Source organism: Rhagoletis zephyria, unplaced genomic scaffold (assembly GCF_001687245.7).
Source record: "Rhagoletis zephyria isolate East Lansing unplaced genomic scaffold, Rhagoletis_zephyria_1.1 Rzeph_scaffold_00851, whole genome shotgun sequence".
Lineage (NCBI taxonomy): Eukaryota > Metazoa > Arthropoda > Insecta > Diptera > Tephritidae > Rhagoletis > Rhagoletis zephyria.
In genome coordinates, this window is record NW_016157935.1 from 119,793 (window position 1) to 141,874 (window position 22,082).

Genomic DNA, 22,082 nt, shown 5'->3' on the forward strand with positions numbered 1-22,082 from the left:
AAATTTGGAAAATCCATCTATTACAACAAAAATATGGTTGTATTTTTTCCGCGTCTCTGTCAGTGGACCAACGTGGTCAATGTGATACGTGCCCAATGGTTCCCCTGCTTTGTCGATTGGCGTCAACAAGCCTTCCTTCTTCCCAGTTTTGGCATCCGTTATTATGCACTCTACGCATCCCTTCACTACCCTACTGACTTTCGCACTTAAATTTGGTATATAATAATATTTTTCCACCAATTCTTGCGTTTTTCTGGCTGCAAAGTGACCTTGGCTGTGTGCTATTTTTATAATTTCTTCCTCCCTAACAGAAGGTACTACTAAAAGTTCTTTTATGGGATCTTTATATAGTAAGTCGTTTCTCAAAAAAAAGTCTTCGTAGCTATCTTTTTCTAAAATTTTCCTTACTGCTCTTATCCAATCGTCCTGTCTCTGAGCTTCCTCCAATCTAAACTTTAACGAGTCTTCGATCAAAAGGCAATACGCACGGCTCAACGCATCCACATGCTTCATCCGTGTACCTGCTCTGTGCTCTATGACATAATTGTACTCCTGCAAGTACATTGCCCACCTCATTATTCTATCTGGTACCTCCTGCTTTTTGACTGTCATAGCGAAAGCATTACAGTCTGTAACGATTTTAAATTGTACGTCCTTTAGGTAAATTCTCCATTTCTGTAAGCCCTTGATTATAGCTAGCACTTCGAGTTCATAAGAACTATACCTTTCCTCGCTCGGTGAAGTTCTTCGGCTTAAAAATTCTACCGGATGAAGTAACTGGTCTTCGGAATCTTTTTGCAACAAGATGGCTCCATACCCATACTTAGATGCATCCGCGTGAACTTCCGTCTCAGCTGTTGGGTTGTACAATTTTAGCGCCGGTGCATTCACTAACGCACGCTTTAGTCCTTGTATCGCTAACAAAAGTACTTCTTCTAATTTAAATTTCGCATCCTGCCTAAGCAAATCTGTAAGGGGTTTAGCAATAACTGCATATTCCCTTACGAATCGCCTAAAAAAAGATGTTAACCCTAAAAATCTTTGCATTTGTTTTTTACTCGTCGGTATAGGAAAATTTTCGATCGCAATTGTTTTTCCGTTTGACGGTAAAACTTTCCCATTTTCCACAATGTAACCAGAAAATTTATCTGCCTACTTAAAAATTGACATTTGGACCATTTGATGCTTAACCCATTCTCACTTGCATGTTTCAACACGATATCCAGTCTACGAAGACCCTCAGCTTCATCCTTTGCGGGAATCACTATGTCGTCCATGTAAACGATAACTATGCCTTCTTTCAATAAATCCTGAAAAATTTATTGAACATAGCGACAAAATACTGCCGCCGAGTTTGAAATTCCAAATGGAACAAAGCAAAACTCGTACTGCCCATTCGTGGTCACAAAAGAAGTGTACTTCCTAGACCCTGGTTCAATAGGAACATGGAAAAACCCGTTTTTCAAATCAAGGGTTGTATATACTTTTGCTCCTGCCAACCTATCCAAAACTTCGTCAATCCTAGTCATGGGGAAATTATCCCTCACTATTTTTTCGTTCACTTTTCGAAAATCGCAGCATAATCGTTTAGACCCGTCTTTCTTCGCAGTAACAACTATTGGCGATGCATACGCCGAACTACTCCGCTTTATAATACCCTCCTCTAGCCAATTTGAGACTTGCTCATCAACCCAGCGTTGATCAGCGTACGACATACGACGTGGTCGCTGATATACAGGTATTTCGTCAACCAGAATCAATTTCATTTCAATCGGAACTATTTGGCTTTTTTGATACGTAAGTAGCTATAAAGGTCTCGATTTTCTCGGCTTCAGCTATACCTAAATGTGATAAATCCGTTTCTACACTTGCTTTATTTTGTTCAAAGTCCGTGGTTAAACATAACGCTTTAAATTCTTTCAACAAAAGATTTTCACCCGTGGCCTCTGCCCGTTTAAACAAAACTTCGTCCCCTTTGTTGATCTTGTCGCCCAGTAGTGACCCCACACCAGCATTTTCTATGGTATGTTTTTTTCTACGCCCACTTTGGGCCCAGTTACCTCTGTAACAAACTTACTTGTCGCAACCTCGCTAGTGATGTCCCCTGTTCCCGCAGCAACAGGTTTATCGCCAACCTTGACGATATCTGTATCAGCTGATACTCCCTTATCAGCTTCCCTCAGCACAACATCACCCTCTCTAGCGCTCTCATTGCTACCCGTAGCCTCAGCTACCTGCTTTTTTGGGTTTCGAAATTCTATTCCATCTTCTCTGACGATCAACTCAAACTTCTTTAGGACATCGCTTCCAATTACGGCCGCATATGGTAAATCTCGCTCTCTTACCACGTGGAACTTTATGTGCATTACACCCTCGTCAACCAAAATATTCGCTTTGAAGCTGAATGTCGTGAGTTTACCTCTGCCTATTCCGTACAGTTGTAACTTTTCCTTTGCCAATTCAACGTCACCTAACATCATGAGGGTATCGTACCTCATCACAGAAAATTTGCTACCGGTATCCACCAGTGCACTAAAAGTAAAATTGTTTATGGTCACCTCCAAAAAAAATAATTCAGCCGAACGTTTGGCATGCGTGCCTGCTTTTCCGTCACTCAACATATTGACGCGTTCTGGTTTAACTTCCTTCTCGGATGTCTGCTTGCCCTTGCATTGATGCGAATAATGCCCNCCTGGTACATCATTGCTTTGTTTGCTCTAGAGTCTGGCACACCTTCGACAAAGTATTCAATAATGCTTTGTTCATCCAGCAAAATTGGCTTTCCCATTTCAATCAAAACATACAAATATTCATGCAGATTCTCCCTAGACTGCTTTCTCCTATTCCTTAACGCACGATGTATTTCCGAAGCACACAACTTTTCACCAAACTCCTCAATGAGCTCCTTTTTGAGTGATACCCAATCCCTAACACCCACTAAACCTCGGGTAAAAAGTTTTGCGGCTCCCTTCAATAGTTGCTTTGCATACACATACTTTTGTAGGTTGTTTCAGCCTACAGTGTCAGCAACATCATCAAACTCGGAAACCCACTGATTAACGTCATATGAATTGTCTCCCGAAAAAGATGAAATACTGCCTTCAATATCTCGCAAAGTGAAAACAACTTTTCCCTGCGCATGAACGCTACCTACACCTGCATCTGCATAAACGGAATGTGTCGATTCGTCGCCACTTATTTGTTCACTTTGTTCACTGTTAAAACCAAAATGACCTAGAAGTCTGTCTTGCAGTTCCTTTTTTCGTCCCACTGTACGTAAATTTAGCTCCCTTAACTTCTCTTCAGTAAAATTATCGTCTCAGCGTCCATCTTACAAAATTTTTAGAAATATTTGTGTAGTAAAAATATTAGATATGAGTATTAAATTGAATGCATATACCAAACATTATTGCTAATGATGCAATTCGAGAATCTAATATGCTTAAATTGCTACGTTTACTTTACTTTGGCACAAAATTATTTGAGTTGGAATTATCAAAATTTAGTGAAAACAAGACAAACTGAAACTACAAAACTACTTTTCTGCCGCACTTAGCTTCGATTTTCTTCGTTCTTGTGTTGACGTTAAAATTCTGCTGCTTCTCTGATTTCTTCGTTCTGCTGTATTTGCTCTCGCCTTTCTCGATATATGTATATGCTGCAACCACACTTGGTTTCGACGCACTCACTTGCTGTATCTTGGCTTTTTGCAACTTCAATTACCTTTACTCCAATACTTCACTGCAAACACAATCGCCGCTCACAACGACACTCTCTTTGTAGTAATACCCGCTGTTGTCGTTTATACTCTCACTTGTTGTACACAGAAATCTTGAAGCGTCGCGACATTTGATTGAAGTAACTCGAACGTTGCTTTTGCACACTTGGCTCTTGCGCTCACCACTCGCTGAATTTAATTTTCTTCGGCAATGATTTTCGTTTGTTCTCATTGCATTTGAATTTAACGTTTCACAATGCAAATCTCGAACGTTGCTTTTGCGCAATTTGCTTTTGCGCTCACCACTCGCTGAATTTAATTTTCTTCGGCAATGCTTTTCGTTTGTTCTCGTTGCATTTGAATTTAACGATGCATGCCCCTTCTTGTGAAATAATACACTTTCACGCTCAAGCTATTTTTCGTTTATTACGATTTTTTATTGTTAATTTTTCTTTTTGCGCACACTCACTGCACGATTTTTATATGTAGTTTGTGACTTTTGCACGCATAAAACCTTTTATACGCTTTTTCCGCGCACACTATGTACGAAGTCAATTTTTTTCTCAGGACAAAACACATGCATACATACATGTGTATGTACATACAATCCACTGCCTTTTTCACTTTAGACGTTTGCGCATCTATTGCAAAATTTATGTTTTCGTCTTTTTTACATTACGTGCACACAGAACTTTTACACTTTCACTTCACTGGCTCAAAATGTCCTCTTCCCGGACGAGTCCCCAAATATTGTGGGGAATTAAAAGCACTTGCTTAGTTTTTAATATTTAAGTAATCATAGTTTATTTACTAAGTATAGGTAGTTTATTTAATAAGTATAGGTAGTAGTATTTAGAAATTATTCATGTTGAACAATGCTGCGCGACAACTGTTCTGTTTCAACTTCAACTTACAACTAAATTCAAATTGCGATTCGTGATAGACGCCGCTCTCTCGTCACGTCCGTGGTCGTAGGGTTGCCGCCCTATTACTGTCGTGTGGAGTTACCAGCCCGTCCATTCCCATTCCCACATACATACATATGTTAAAGCATCCCTGCAGCGGGGTTGGTTACAATTGTCGCTTTCGTACTAGTTACAATACTAGTTCCAATAGCATATTATGCTCCAGGTAGTAAGAAATCGAGCTATTGGTTACATATTGAACCTTCTAAAGGTTATTGGTCGTTTTAATATGTTAGCGCTCCCTTATTACATAAAGGAATTTGTTATTTATCATTTAAATACAAGTAATAAATTTTGAATACTTATCCATGTTCCGTTTCCCTCGTGTGACGATCACGCAAATATTGGACTTAAAAGTACCAAAATAAAGCAGTACATATGTAGATACCCCTTTTTACATAACTACTACTTTTTAATTTTTTTTTGGGTTCTTTTCAAATATGTTTATATAAATGGGGAAATTCACGTCAAATGTCCCAGCGCCTTGAGCGGTGCAAAACAAGCTACATTTCGACTAGCTGGGAAGCAGACAGGAAATGGCAAAAATAATTCGAAAACGATGGTACTATGCGTTTACCAAAAATTTCCTATTTTCATGGTGAAAATGCTAAACTAAAATTTATTTGTAATTTTTCTGAATTATGGTCATTTTTAATATTGTTTTTAGTTATCTCAATCGAAAGATCAAGTCTTTTTACATATAAATCACTAATAAAAAGGGCTTTTTTGCTCTCGCAAAAACTTCCCTAGATAGTCATCTACAACACTGTTTTAAAACAAAAAATTTATTTCAAACCTTATAACACAACTTTTGCATTTGAAAACAAACAGCTTCTTAATTCTCATAAAAAAGTTATAAACCTGTAGTTTTATTTGTACTGAGTATTAAGAAGTGGTATTTAGTAGTTTATTGTATGAAAATTTCAAATCGATCGATACACAAACGACTGAGATATAGCGAGTTTAAATGACAATTTGGTTAAAATTATCATCAAGAATCAGTTCAGCCCAATAATAAAGTTTCAAACAACGCCACGCTGCAGCTTTTGTACGTTCGATCACAGGAAAATAAATAACAAAGACAATTTAAACAAATCGCCGCCTGACTTGATTCAAAGCGAACATTTGAAAACACACTCACATGTTGTGCCTGTAGCTGAGTGCGTAACGATGCTGGCTAAGATTAGTTGCGGCCGAAAGTGTCCAAGTTCAAATCTCACTAAGCAGAACATATAACTTACAATTTTTATAATTTTTTTTTTTTTTTTAATTATGAAAAAGTATCTGTGAAGTTAACAACGAAAAAAACTGGTTCTTTTACAGGCAACAAGTTTCGCAGCGGAAGTCATTTGTCACCTCCTAGGACAACTCCATGTTAAATGCGACAGTAGAAAGCATGGGTGGTAGATTTGCGAGGTACCGGTATTCCGACTCCCGAAAACTAGTGATTTCACTAGTTCTGTACTAGTACTTTCCGCTGCAAAGTTGTTTCAATTTATCGTTTAGTATTTTACAGGCAAAACAACCCTTGCACGCTGCTGCATGTCGTAGAAAATAGAAACCCAGCAAACATAGTCTCTAACGTTAGAGAAATTTGGATTTCTACATTAGATAACTAGGGCAGTTCTCTAATCGTTATCGAGCCGATGACGTAGTTAGAGAACTACATTAGACTTCGATTCGAGAACAATTTGAGAAACATCGCAAATTCAAATAAATGTAAATAAACAATATTCCAAATGAATGAATCATAAATTATTTTTAAGTTAAAATAATTCATTATTATCTTATTGCAAATACATTTCAAACAAATTTTACAAATAAAGCGTTTTATTTAATAAAGCAAAACAGCAGTTTGAAATTCACATTCGAATCCCATTAGATATCAACATTAGAATTCGATTGGAGAATTAATATTTTCTCGAGTCGAGGACTATGTCCTATATTTGTTGAGATCGCTATGAATCTCGATAGTTTTTCGAGCTGTTCTCTAACGTTTGAGATTGGAGAATGTGGCTAGTTCTCCAATCATTCTCTAATCGATAACTAACCTCAATGTTTGCTGGGAATATGTAGATCTAATTGGGCGCCCTCAAATGTGTTCGCATTTTTTGTTAATGTTTGCACTTTATCGATTTTCTTGGCTTACATTAAAACTGTCATCTTTTCCCCTTAAAGTACGGCCTCAAGTGGGTAGATGTCTTAAAAAGGAAAAATTTTAGAGCTAAATTTGTTAAAGCATAAAAATGACGACGACAAGCGGAAACGAGCGTTTGTAAAAATTAAATTTTGCATAAATTCTGTTCTTTGGGACCCTTAAGAAGAGTCCCTAAAAGTAACAGCAAAATCTAAAATAGATCCGCGACTTCAGTTAGACGATTTCATATGGAACGACTCTTGAATAAAAATAATTATTGGAAATAGTGGATATAGCATGTAGGTAGAGCAAGCAGAGAATGAAATGCAAAATCGACTTTTTCTGAGCAATGATTAGAATTGGTTTCCATATCGCAATTCTTTCCACAGAGAAAACTGTAAAATATGATGGCGTTTTGCCTTTCATTGTTGCGGTAGATTCTGTAGTAATAGTGAAACTGCAGTTATTAATTTTTGAGCCATCAGTATGCGTATAAAAAAGTATAATTCTTTAATTGCGAATTTATTTCAGAAATTCGCTGTAAAACACTGCAGAGGGAGCAGTTTGTTGAATTTGCAAAGCGTGTAATTTATAGAATTTGGATCTAAAAACAAGCTGAAAATTTATCTTTAACACACTTAGCTGGCGAGAAATATATTCCCAAACTGGAACACCTATTAATGATATTATGAATAACTGAATGAAAAGAGATGCGATATCTTTTCAATTTTTGAATAAATTTGTTCAGTGGCGAATCTGATGAATTAATTAATACGTTAATTAATTGAGCTCAAAGTTCGTTATATTTATTTTAAATTGGATAAATATTAGCCTCAAATAATACATTTTAATTGGAGTTGTACGAAATCCACCGAGACTTGTTCTTACTGAAGCATTCAAAATACTACATACTTAATTTATTTACTGAAGATTTACAGCCGCACTCAGAAACGTTCCTTAAATTAGCTCCAACGGACACTTAACTAATGATCGTTAAATCTGTTAATTAATGTTTTCTCTCAGAGTTAAAAATTATGAAATAAAAAATTAAAGTGTGGCCCCAGTTGCGGCCCTTCCTTCATTTTTGTGGCATCACTCACTTTTTTCGTTCAATTTGAAATAAAATATAAAAATAAGTATTTATATCTATCATTTTGCGCGCACTGGCTCAACAAATGCAATGGCGTTGTTCTAGGGCAGACAAATTTTCTTTTTTTCTTGTTTAATTTTTATAAACTACCTGTATTGAATTTTTTTGCTTTTGATCTAATTTTCTTTTGATTTATAGATTTTATTGCTTTAAAAAGGAAAACAAATTTTTATAAATTTAATTAAATTGTTTGCTAAAAGACAAACAAGACCAGTAACAGGCCAATTTTGGCATCTGTCTTTCAACTCACCTCAGTCTTTCGAGAGACAAAAGTCTTTATATTGAAACCTCTTGAAAGCTCTTTTCGAATGATTAATTGAAAGATGTGCTAATAGTGTTATTATATTTATCGTTTAGCAATAAGTTTTGTAAAAACTAAACGAAACGAAAAAAATATCTTTTTAAAATAGGAAAAACTAAAAATTTGAGAAACTGAAAGTAAAGGACAAAAGATAAGATGAATAAAAAAAAATTCCAAACGTTAAATAAAATAAAAAAGTATTTTTTCGGCAATAAAACTAAAAAAAAATTTTTTTTAAAAGAATTCCTTGCCGAGGATTGAACTCGGATCTCTTGAATGGCACGAGCCACTCACTGGGCCATTGCTACTATTACAGTAACGTTATCGAAATTAAAATTTATTGAAAACACACAAAAAATTTCAAAATCATTCGTTAAAAAGTTAAGTAAAGGTTTTTGTTTGCTTAACTTTAATCTATATATTAATGCGCTAACATAAATTTTGTCTCCGTTCGTTTGGCGATTCTACCGAACACCGTTGGAAAGGCATTTTTCCGTAGATGAGCAGAGTTTTTATGGTTTCACAACTGGTGGAAAATTACGTCCAAAACCGTCGTTTAAACATTTTCGAATTGTGTATAGATGTTGCTGCACATGTTCAATTTGACACGTTTCGCCTGTTGTTTCACTACACATTTGAAATTAAGCTTTGAAATAAAGATAAATATGAAGATGAAGAAATAAATGATAACGATGAAGTCAAAAAAAGGAAGGCAGAAGTGAAGATAAAGACGAAAATGTAGACAATGACAGATACATAAGAATTAGGGTAACTGAAAGGGTAAGAACATTTCTTGAACTTATGAAGTGAAACTTCTTTAGCGGCAGTTGGTTGGTTGGGAGTAAATTGTCAAATTTAAGGCGAATAATGCACATGGAAATGGTTCTCAGCGGTTTAGCGGTTTGAGAATAAAAACAAAAACAAAGATGCCTAGAGGTACAGGCAAAAACGAAGATCAAAGTAAATTTAAACACTTTAAGGTGAAGGTGAAGAGGAATATGCAAAAATAAAGATAAATATGAAGAAAAGGATGAGGATATTCTTATCGATATAATAATCGATATTGCTATCGATAAAATAATCGATATTGTTATCGATACTGTTATTAATTAAATAACCGCTATTGTAATCGATATAATAATCAATATAATAATCGATATTGTTATCGATACAATAATGGATATTGTTATCGGTATAATAATCGATTAAATAATTGATTTTGTTATCGATTTAGTCATTTACATATATTGTTAACGATATGTACAATAAGCGATACTGATGATTGTTATATTTGTCGCTGAATTAATCGATTTTACAATCGTTGTATTTTTCTATATGTGTATGGATATTGTTATCGGTATTTTTATCAACGCAGTTATCAACAGGGTTATCGATACACTAATCGGAACATGGAATGTGATCACAATACATGACATCACATCACATTTTATCACATGATATGAAGAGACATCACATGATTTTGCATCGCATAATATGATATCACATCACACGATATCACGTGACATGACATTATATGATATAACATCACATTATATGGCATGACATCACATGACGACATCACATGATATGACATGACATGGCATTACATGACGTGGCATCACATGATATGACATCATATGGTATGACATCATATGACATGACATCAGAGGATATGACAACACATGACATGACATCCTATCACATCACATAAAATAACGTCACATCTTATCACATCATCGCACCTCATCACATCTACGTGAATAGAAAAAGAAAAGGATATAAGCAAAGATGTGAAAGATAAAAACAAAGATGAAGACCAAGGTAAAGTTACCGATTTCAAAACCAAAAACACCGTTGGAAAGTAATTTTCTGTAGATGAGGAGAGTTTTTATAGTTTCGAAATTGGTTGAAAATCGTCGTTTAAAAATTTCCATATTTGTTAATGGTTGTTTTTGCAACCTGTTTAATTCAAGCGTTTCGCATTTTGTTTTACTTCGTATTTGAAATTAAACTTTGAAATAAAGATAAATATGAAGATGAAGAAACAAGTGATAACGATGAAGACAAAAAAAGGCAAAAGTGAAGATAAAGACGAAAATTGAGATAAAGGCGAAAATGGAGACAATGAGAAATACATAAGAATTAGGTTAAAAGAGCTGAAATTTTCCGATAGGAATCGAAATAAAATCAGCCATAAAGGTTACTGAAATTTATCGAATCATCGAAGTTTATAATTATCGAAATTTATCCATGCTTATTAAGTTATCGCAACGTATCGAATTATTCAAACTGATCAATGTTTACTGAGTTGTCGAAATTTATAGACACAGAAACTTAGTTGTCCAAATTTACGGATAGTTATCGAGCTATAAAAACGTGTGGGATTAACGTAATTTGTCAAGTTAAAGAAATTTATCAAGTTATCGATATTTATTGAATTATCATTATTTATAGACTTAACGAAATTTATCGAGTTGTAGTAATGCATGGAGTTCTTTCAACTTACAGTTATCGATAATTATTGATCTACTGAAATTGGTTGATTCATCGAATCGAAGTTTATGGAATTTTCAAAATACATCCATTAATCGAAATTTCAAGATTATATAAGCTTATCGATTTATCACTTCTTATCGAATTTTATCGTGCTAACAGAGTGTAATGAGTTATAAAAATTTTTCGATAGCTTTCGAAAAATGTGGAGCTGTCAAAAGTAAAAATTTTTAAAGGTATCCATAGAATTTACATTTTTGAGTTATCGAAATTTATCGAGCCCTCGAATTTCACAGTTATTGAGTCGAGTTAACGAATTTTGTTGAGTTATCGGATTTTAGTGTTTTTGAAATTCATCGAACTATCGATATGTATCAAATCATTAATATTTATCGATAATGTATCGGGTCAATTCTAAGTCCTGCTGAAGTCCAAAGACCTTCTAAGATAAAAAAAAATTTAGTTTCGTTTTAGTTTCAAAGGAGAAGATGTTCCGGTAAGTTAATTTGTACCGTATAAGTTTTGGTACGTGTTACGTTAGAAACCCTCTCCAAGGCTCCTAAAAACTAGAAAAACTGTCGAATTTCGACAGTAACTGGCACTCTAGTGCTCATTAAATGCCGTTAACGAATCATTAAGGAAGGAACTTTTTTCAAATCGTTACTGAGGGACACCTTAAGTAATCATTAAACGACTCTGAGTGTGGCTGTTAGAATCATTTCAAAACAAAAATAAAGTAAAGTTATTTTTTTAAATAAAAATTTATTTTAAAACCAGACCTGTTAAATAATGATTAAAAATTATAATGATTATTAATTAAAGCATGTTTATTGGATAACCGTTTAATGATTAAATACCATTATTTGCACCTTTTCAATGAATAATAATTAATTACTTTCAAAAAAACAATTGATTAATTAATTAATCGATTTTAATTAGACCATTATTTTATTATTTTTGATTATTTTAAATTATTTTTATTTCTTTTTTAACATGATAAATATAATTATCTGATTATTTTTGATTCATTTTAATTGCATGATTAATTGATTAGTTTCAATTTTTTTTTAATTTTTTAAATTAAATTATTAGTATAGTTCTTTTTGATTATTTAATTACATGATTATTTTGGATTCTTTTTAATTGCATGATTAATATAATTATTTGATTAGTTTCAATTGGTTTTGATTTTTTTTAAATTAAGTGATTAGTATTATTATTTTTTATTATTTTGAATTATTTTTTATTATTTTGAATTATTTTTTATTATTTTGAATTATTTTTTATTATTTTGAACTATTTTTGGTTTTTGTTTTCAATTTTATGATTTATTTCAACTTATCGTCACTAGACACGAATAAATTCGCGCTAGTGTTACGACGGCGAAAAAAGACGCATACAAAAAAATTTTACGAAAAAAGGCGCTTAAGAAATACTTCGGCGAAGAAAGACGCGTAACCTAGTTGACGGCGAAGAAAAACGCGACATCATAGATCTATGCTTGGCCAAGGACTGTCACTTCAGCATTATTCCCCAAAAACTATTTACGGAATGTACATACTATTACACCGGCAAACATAGTTGACCGCGAAAATAAGTTTACGCGACCTTCTTCGCCGTCAAATATTTTAACGCGTCTTTCTTCGCCGTCAACTATGTTGAGACTTTCTTCGCTGAAGTTTTTATCGTGCGCATTTTTTCGCGGTCAACTTTTGAGCTCGCGCCTTTTTTCGTGTCTAGTGACGTTATGAATAATACATTGCAACGCTGTTAATATACATATGATGAGAATCAATACAGTAATACAAGGAAAACAACAAAAGCGCAAAAATGCTAAAACCAGCACTATTTGTTTTGTTATTTTATTTGCTAATTTTTTGTAAAAATAGTATCCATCTACAATAAACACGAAAACTACACATATGTACATCAGATTTCCAAATTTGGTGTAAAACTTGGTTTCAGTTATACATTACCTTAATATAGAAAGGCCCTAACTCATTTTCATTTCGAATCCAGATCTATACAAAATCTGTCTGTTAGACGAAATTCGAAACTGTAGATAAGGCCTTTCTATATTAAGGCCACACAGCTTCATCTATTTGGAAAAATAATCATTTATTAGAAATAATCAAATAATGAAACAATTAAAAACAATCAAAAAATTTAAAAAATCATTTGATTAATTTGATTATTTCTAATTATTTGATTATTTTTAATTATTTGGTTACATTTGATTATTTTTTAATGGCACTTATCAGGATTAATTTTGATTATTTTTAATTATGATTAATTATTAATTGCTGGGTTATGTAAGAAAATTAAAATAACCATTAAAATAAAAGAATCAAAAAATTAAAAAAAAATTATGATTACTAATCTCAATGGAAATTTAACAACTCTGTGTAAAACATCAGTAAGAATTTTGGTATGACAGTAGAATTTTCGACTGGATAAACACTTGATTACATTCAAGGCTTAAGTAAAGAGGAGACAAAATTATCATTATGCGCATTCCATTTATACCTGTTTGCTGCTGAATATTACACCTAAGATTATCAATCCACCTTTGCATTATTGCTTTGAAAGACATTGCAAACACAGTTTCTCATTCTGTTTCTATATATTTTTTATATTTGCAGATGTTTTCAAATTCGATGAACAGTATGAAACTAATGAAGACAAATACAAAGGTCTTAGTAAGGAGATATTGGAAAGTGAAGCAAGTGGTAGTGACCCTGGCTCTGGCTCTGGCAGCGGCTCTGAGAGTGAGTCGGGCGATTCATCAGATTCTGAACAAAAAGGACAAGACGGCGATCAGGTTACAACCGGTGATATTATCGACAACACCGAAACTAATATCATTGCTTTAAGGCGTACTATATATCTTACAATTAATTCAAGTCTTGATTATGAGGAATGTGCACATAAATTGATGAAAATGCAGCTCAAACCAGGCCAAGAGGTTGAACTCTGTCACATGTTCCTTGATTGTTGTGCAGAGCAACGCACCTATGAAAAATTTTATGGATTATTGGCACAACGGTTTTGTGCTATCAACAAAATTTACATTGAACCATTCGAAGAAATTTTTAAGGACACTTATCAGACAACACATCGATTAGATACAAATCGATTGCGGAACGTGAGTAAATTTTTCTCGCATTTACTATTTACGGATGCCATTAGTTGGGATGTGTTGGAGTGTATCAAGCTAAATGAAGATGACACAACCTCATCTAGTCGAATCTTTATAAAGATACTCTTTCAAGAATTAGCCGAATATATGGGACTGGGAAAGCTTAATACTAAACTCAAAGACAATGTTTTAACCGAGAGCTTAACTGGTCTTTTTCCTAAGGATAATCCTAGAAATACTCGCTTTGCAATTAACTTTTTTACTTCAATTGGCTTGGGTGGTTTAACTGACGAGTTAAGGCAGTTTTTGAAGAATGCTCCAAAATCTGTGCCAGCAATTAATGTTGAAATATTGGCAACAAAACATGGGCAGAGCAGTTCCTCAAGTTCATCATCAACAGGATCATCTTCTTCGTCGGGCTCATCAGAAAGTCGTTCTTCTAGCAATACGTCGGGTTCCAACGATTTTGATGATAATAAAAGGAAAATAAAAGAAAAAATTAATAAAAAAAAGAGCACTTGTAGAGAACATAGCAAGAAAAGGAAGACGTCAAAGTCAAAGGTAATGAAAAACAGAAGGGACAAACGGGACGAAGAGGGTAGCAGCACCTCTGGAGACTTATCTGAATCGATGGATAGCGCTACCTATGGCAGTAGTATTGATAGCAGCAGTAACAGCGACCATGATAATCATAAAACTGATCGAAAGACGAGAGTGGAAAAGTCTAAAGCTACTACCACTAAGAAACAATCAAAATCCTGGAAGACAAATATGGGCAGTTCAGAAGGTCTAAAACGAAACCCTCACAAAACCGTTCGTCAGAGGAAAATCGGGATCTACACTGCGGATCGAATTGGAAGAAAAAATAAGTCGCCTGAAAAAGAATATGAGGAAAGAGAGCTAAAGCGTGAACGTAATAGACGCTTCAAAGAGCGAGATCATTGCTCAAATGGTGAGCGTCGTAAGGATCGGGAGCGCAGACGCCATCACTGTCGAAGTCGCAGTCGCAGTAGAGAACGCGATCGCAGCCGAGGCCGGGACTATTACGATAAACAGAGTGTGAGCTTTCCGCCCAATACATCCAAAGAACGCGGATAACTACTAAACCATCTAATAACTCAACATTAAATTACATAACCCTAATTATTGAGAAATGTCTTTGAGAAAGAAAAAAAATATATGTACATATGTACATGCATTCATATATGTATTTAGCAGATTTATTTCACAGAAATAAATGGTACTAATCTTAGTTGATTATCGGAATATTTATTGATTTAAAATCTACTATTTTTTACACTTTTACAAAATTACGTGTTATCGCTTACGATGTCCTCCAGAAAAGAAGAAAACAACGCAGAGCAAAAAAGAATGTAAAAAAATTAAGATCGAGAAAAAGAGTTTGGCTAGCTTGAAGGGTTGCCAGAGCCTATGTGTAAAGTTCAGAGTGGCCACATTACTCCACCTTTAGACGAGTTCCTAGTCGTTCAGTCTAGTGGGATGATGAACTCGTCGACCGGTTCGGGTTTTCCTTAAAACTGATTGTTGAACGTGTTGGTTTGTGATGTCTTCATCGTTGTNGCGAAAAATCAAAAACAGCATTAGATAAACGATCCAAATAATGAACCACCAACAAAGCTGTTTTTTATTATTGTAAGCCGTTTTGTTTTATTTTGGGAACGGTATTATATAAAAATGGTAGTATATAAAAATATTTGTCCCCGCTCAGGTTATTCCATAATCAAAACGAAGAACAAAACAATGAAAAAATTCGTATTCTTTGTGAGTGGCTACCATAACTTTTATTGTTTTATTCTATTTTTGCCTGACAAATTTTATCCAGAATGTCACTTTCTAAATTTTGCCGTGATATTAACATTCGTAGTTTTGTTTGCCTAAGTGCATTGCAGTTAAAAAGTGCAAGAAGTTATTGATCGAATGACATAAGAAATAACTTAATAAAAANCAACCGATACATTTGTTTTCCTCCGACAACGCAGATCTCGTAGAATTTGCTACTTCTATTTAAAATTTCATAAGGACCATCGNAGTTTTTAAAATATTATTAAATATTTCCGGACCCAACTTAATAAAAAGCAATTATTTTGTGTTTTTAAAATATTATTAAATATTTCCGGACCCAACAGTATAATAGGTAAATGATCAACCCAATGAACAGTATTTTTGCACAAAATGGCTGCTTTTAGCGTTCGGTGCGAACGTTCTGTAAGGTCATTGGCCTGTGGATGATATGAGGTCGTCTTGAGATGATCGATGCCTAGAACTCGGGTTAGCTCAGTAAAAATGTTGCTCAAAAATTGGCCTCCTCTGTCTGAAGTAATGTATGTGGGCACTCCGAAACGCGTGATCCAGTGAAACACTAGTGCATCAACAATTGACGTAGTTGTCATGTCCGGAATCGGGATGGCTTCAGGCCATCGCGTGAACCGGTCAATGATGGCAAGACAGTACCTCTGTCCTTTACAAGACGTGAAAGGGCCAACAATATCGATGTTTATGTGGGTGAAACGTTTATCCGGGAACGCGTATGACTGCAATGGCGAACGCGTGTGCCGGTTGATTTTTCCACGTTGACACTCAATACATGCTCTGGTGAATCTGATGCAATCTCTCTGCATGAATGGCCACACGAATCGTTCTGCTACTTGTTTGTCAGTCGAGTGCGTGCCATGATGTGCAAGGTTATGTATAGATAACATCACTTATTTTCGAAAAGTTAGTAATAGTTTGTTGGTTCCCGGTACCGGAAACTGTTTGAGAGACAGTGAAATTTTACCTTAATAGTGATTTTGCAGAACAGCCTGAGCTCTTCGTCGTTTGTTTGGTTGTCTGCTAAGGCGCTGAAATCTAGAGACGGTGCAAGTTGAACTGATTCAATGCGTGAAAGATTAGCTGTGACATTAGACGGACCCTCAACGTGTCTAATGTCGGTGGTAATTTGACCAATAGCGTCGAGTTGTCGAGCTTGGCGACGCGAAGCCTTCCCCAGCTTTTGCCGGAACGCGTACGTTAAGGGTTTATGGTCGGTGTATATGTGGCTATTTCGACCCTCCAACATGTACCGAAAGTGTGGAACAGCCATGTAAATGGCAGTTAATTCGCGGTCATAAGTACTGTACCGGACCTGTGCTTTGTCCGCGAGAAATACCCCAGGGGTTGAATATCGCCATTGACAATCTGGTGTAAAACTGCACCGGCAGCGAAATCGGATGCATCCACCCATAAGCATAACTCAGCTTTTTTTGTGGGTGTGCTGTGAATTCGCGTATCGATTGCTTTCGGAATAAACCGCCGATAAAAATTTATCATGGCCAAGAATCGCTTTAATTCCTTTACAGTATTTGGCAATTTGAAATTTTTAATGGCCGCTACCCGCTCCTTAATCGGCATAATTCCTTTTTCTGAAATTTCATGACCCAGAAAGACCAGTTTCGTAACCGTTCGAACAATAAGCGTAAGTGTTTTTGGTGTTCACTTAAATCGTTAGAGGCGACGCAGATGACATCGACATAGGCGAATACGAAGTCTAAACCCCGCACAACCTGGTGAATTAGACGTTGAAATGTTTGCGCCGCGTTGCGCAGGCCAAACGTCATGAAAGGGAATTCATACAGTCCGAAAGGCGTTGTTATTGCAGTCTTCTGAATGTCCTCGGGATGAACGGGAACCTGGTGGAAGGCCTTTTGTAAATCAACCTTTGAAAAAACTGATTTGCCGCAAAGGATTGAAGTAAAATCCTGCAGAAACGGGAGCGGATATCTATCAGGAATAGTGATCGCGTTTAGTGCGCGATAGTCGCCGCAAAGTCTCCATGTTCCGTTTGATTTTGGAACCATGTGCATCGGACTCGCCCAGTAGCTGGATTAGGGTCGGCAAATACATAGTCGCAGCAATTCGTCGATTTCACGTTTGGCAGCTTGAAGCTTTTCAGGCGACAGTCGCCTTGGGCGCGAAAATACAGGCTGGCCGGATGTTTTGATATGGTGGGTGATATAAAATTCGGCGAAGTTGCCTGGTTTTTGTTGAGTAGTGAGGTCTATGTAGTCTTTCAAAACCTGGGGTAATGACAAAGAAGCGTTAAACGATTTAATTAGCATACCTGGTATGTTTGAGGGTTCTCAATTTGCTTGTAGATTCGTTGAATTATCTATAAGACGTTTGCGTTTAACGTCGATAATAATCCGTAATGTTTCATAAAATCAGCACCTAAGATGCACGTGTTTATGTCGGCGATCAGAAATTTCCATTCGAAGCGGGGGTGTAGTCCAAGGTTGAGCTTGAGCATCGTTTCGCCGAATACTTTAATTTCTGTTGCATTAGCTGCGTACAGCCGCATGTTGGTTGTGTTGACTTTCGCGAATTTGAAGGCTTGTGGGAGCACAGAAACGTCCGCTCCTGTGTCGATTAGAAATTTAAAGTTGTTGCATGTGTCGGCGATTTTGAGACGGTTAATTGAAGCTGTGTGATGACGTTCGCGTTTGTTAACAGCAGCTTTAACGGGTTGTATGTGTCATTACTTCTTAGGCATGTTCGAAAAACAGCAAGGCTTGCGACAGCTTCGAGCATCGTTACCATATGTAAGATGATACCAGCAAATTTCTCTACCTGTGTTGGCACGCTGAGATTCTCGTGGAAGATTTCGTACACGGTTTCGTACTGCATCGCAGTTGGCGGTGTAATTATTCAGCTTTTAAGACAGTTGCTCTACTTCGAGCTGTAACGTTTCAAGTGCTGATTTGTTTTCGTTGCTGTTTTTATCACTAGCTACCGTTCGTAAGTGCGAATCTGAATAACAAGTTTCACCGAGGTTTAGTGATTCCACGATGTCGTCCGCAATCTTGCCTTTTCTTATTATTTTATGCTCTGATGCGATAATTGCAGCTCGTGCTTGAGCATATTTTCGCTGAGAGATTGTCCAGAAACGCGTTTCAATTCTCAAAGCAATTGACTCGGCTTTAAGTCGCGAAGCGGCATCTCGGATAAAACTTTTTGTAAACGACGTTGCTGGCTTTCTGCAAAATGATGAATTAGCTTCTCTTTGATATAATCGTATTTATTTTTTTGGGGTAATTCGCTGATTATACTTTGTAGCTCCATCGATTTTCCATATTATATTTTTTCAAGTCGGATATAACGCCTGAGGCCGCAAACCAAAACTCTAACGACATGAAGTACGACCCGATGTGAGTATCGGCTATGCTTGGTGGATTCATCTTTGGGATTGCAAAATTTGCTCCCACGTGTTGTTCGTCATTAGAAATAACCGTAGCAACGCCTCCGGAGTGGTGGTTTTGGTTGCCATCGGCGGAATCTTTACCTTCCATATTCGCTCAAGTCGGGGTCACCAATTTAGCAGATTTATTTCACAGAAATAAATGGTACTAATCTTAGTTGATTATAGGTATATTTATTGATTTAAAATCTATTATTTTTAACTTTTACAAAATTACGTGTTATCGCTTACGATGTCCTCCAGAGAAGAAGGAAAAAACGAAGAGCAAAAAAGAATGTCAAAAAATGAAGGTCGAGAAAAAGAGTGTGCTAGCTTGAAGGGTTGCCGGAGTGGCCACATGTATACATACATAATAGTATATGTATCATATTAACTGCCAGTTTTATCAGCAATTTAAATGAAAAATGATTTTTTCGTTTCTGTAAGTTCTCATAAGTTCTCAGTTCTGGTGGTAAACGAGGACAATACGAAGTATCTCCTGTCATCAAACAAACAGTCAGCAAATTCGCGCCTTGACACCCACGTCACTGTTGACAGTTACAATTTCGAGAGAGTAGAGAATTTCGTTTACTTGGGAACCAGCATTAACACCGATAATAATGTCAGCATTGAAATCCAACGTAGAATCACTCTTGCCAACAAGTGCTACTTTGGACTGAGTAGGCAATTCAGGAGTAAAGTCCTCTCTCGACGTACGAAAACCGCGCTCTATAAGTTACTCATCATGCCCGTGCTGGTATATGGCGCAGAAGCATGGACAATGACAACATCCGATGAGGCGGCTCTTGGAGTGTTTGCGAGAAAGATTTTGCGGAAGATTTACGGGCCTTTACGCGTTGGCGACGGCGAGCACCGCAGACGATGGAACGATGAGCTGTATGAGCTTTACAACGATATGGACATAGTGCAGCGAATTAAAATACAGCGGCTCCGCTGGCTTGGTCATGTCGTTCGAATGGACACCGACGCTCCAGCTCTGAAAGTATTCAACTCGGAACCCGCTGGTGGTAGCAGAGGAAGAGGGAGGCCCTCACTGCGATGGAAAGATCAGGTGGAGAAGGACTTGGCTTCACTTGGCGTTACCAATTGGCGTCAGTTGGCACAGAGGAGAAACGACTGCCGTGCTTTGATGAACTCGGCCAAAATCGCTTAGGCGGTTACAGCCCCAAAAAAGAAGAAGAAGTTCTCATATTAAATTAAAATATTTATAAAAAATCAAGCACGGATATCAAAACCTCTTACAAAATGAAATTTCATTTGAAAATCATATCAGTTGCGTTTTCGTACACGCTATAACTACTAATTGTACTGGATTCTTACTGGTTGGCGTTTTCGTACGCCAAGAAACTAGCAAAAGAGAGGAAATTGAGAGAGCAAAAATTGCAGCAGAACTTGCAAGTTTTACTGGATTTTTACTGGATAAATTGTTAATAGTAACTGTTTGTCAGTAAGAATAAAATAATGTAAAAAAATATATTTTAAAAAACCAGCTTTTATTTAACATGAGCACTCAAAGCATGGTTTTTAAAAAGTTTGTTGTGCGAATAGCGAACTAGCAGGTACATACATATATTTCAAAAACTACTTTCTATAAGGGTAATTTCCAAACAAAGTGCTATTTTTTTGTTCCCCCTTTTTAAATTATATTATGGTGGAAAAAACGAAAAATCAAAACCAGCATTAGATAAACGATCCAAATAATGAACCACCAACAAAGCTGTTTTTTATTATTGTAAGCCGCTTTGTTTTATTTTGGGAACGGTATTATATAAAAATGGTAGTATATAAAAATATTTGTCCCCGCTCAGGTTATTCCATAATCAAAACGAAGAACAAAACAATGAAAAAATTCGTATTCTTTGTGAGTGGCTACCATAACTTTTATTGTTTTATTCTATTTTTGCCTGACAAATTTTATCCAGAATGTCACTTTCTAAATTTTGCCGTGATATTAACATTCGTAGTTTTGTTTGCCTAAGTGCATTGCAGTTAAAAAGTGCAAGAAGTTATTGATCGAATGACATAAGAAATAACTTAATAAAAAGCAATTATTTTGTGTTTTTAAAATATTATTAAATATTTCCGGAATGATCCAGTATTTTATGCAAAAAACAATAAGGACCAATTTCAAATGAATATTTACACGGGCCCTTAAGTTTAATTTTGGATTGTTGTTTAAATGTCATTTAAATTTCGCTGGGTTTCAGATCAACTTTATTTAATAATTCCAAATAAGTAGCAACACTGTTGCTTACTCCTTGAAACTGCTGTTGCATTTGCTGGTTTGTTTACATTTTGTACTAAACAGCTGATTGTTCTTTGGCAAGATTGATAAAACGACCTATCTATCAATCTTAGTTGTTTGGTACAAACGCAGGGTTGCATATCCCATATTTAAGTAGCCAATATTGGCCATTTAAGTGCAGATTAAAAGTATGATCTGTTTATTGCAGAGGAAGTTTCAATAATTTAATTGTTTTTATATTTTCGTGAAATAAGGCCCAATTCACGCCAAATCTTGGAAAAGACCCGCGAGAATAGGATCGACACACACCATCTATTTGTCGATTTCAAAGCCGCTTTCGACAGCACAAAGAGAAGTTGCCTTTATGCCGCGATGTCTGAATTTGGTATCCCCGCGAAACTAATACGGCTGTGTTAAATGGCGTTGAGCAATACCACCAGCTGCGTCAGAATACGAAAGGACCTCTCCGAGCCGTTTGATGCCAAACGAGGTTTCACACAAGGGGACTCCCTTTCGTGTGATTTCTTTAATCTGATGTTGGAGAAGATAATAAGAGCCGCAGAACTGAACCGCTCAGGCACAATACTTTGTGAGGACCCCAATCCTAGGGCTTGGAGCCCCCACAACACTCATGTACATATACACATAATTTTGAATTGTGCATAAAATATATATGTAAT

At 35.9% G+C, this 22,082-nt stretch overlaps 1 protein-coding gene across 3 annotated transcripts in view; it reads left to right on the forward strand.

Moving 5' to 3' along the window:
• Positions 1–15,160, forward strand: part of ncm (pre-mRNA-splicing factor nucampholin) — a 134,946-nt gene extending 119,786 nt beyond the window's left edge. For all 3 annotated transcript variants that reach the window (XM_017614549.1, XM_017614551.1, XM_017614550.1), the window contains one exon: positions 13,407–15,160. In XM_017614549.1, coding sequence (XP_017470038.1) covers positions 13,407–15,001 — 1,595 coding nt within the window. In that variant the 3' untranslated portion in view covers positions 15,002–15,160. The remainder of the gene's footprint in view (positions 1–13,406) is intronic.
• The last annotated feature ends 6,922 nt before the right edge of the window (positions 15,161–22,082 follow it).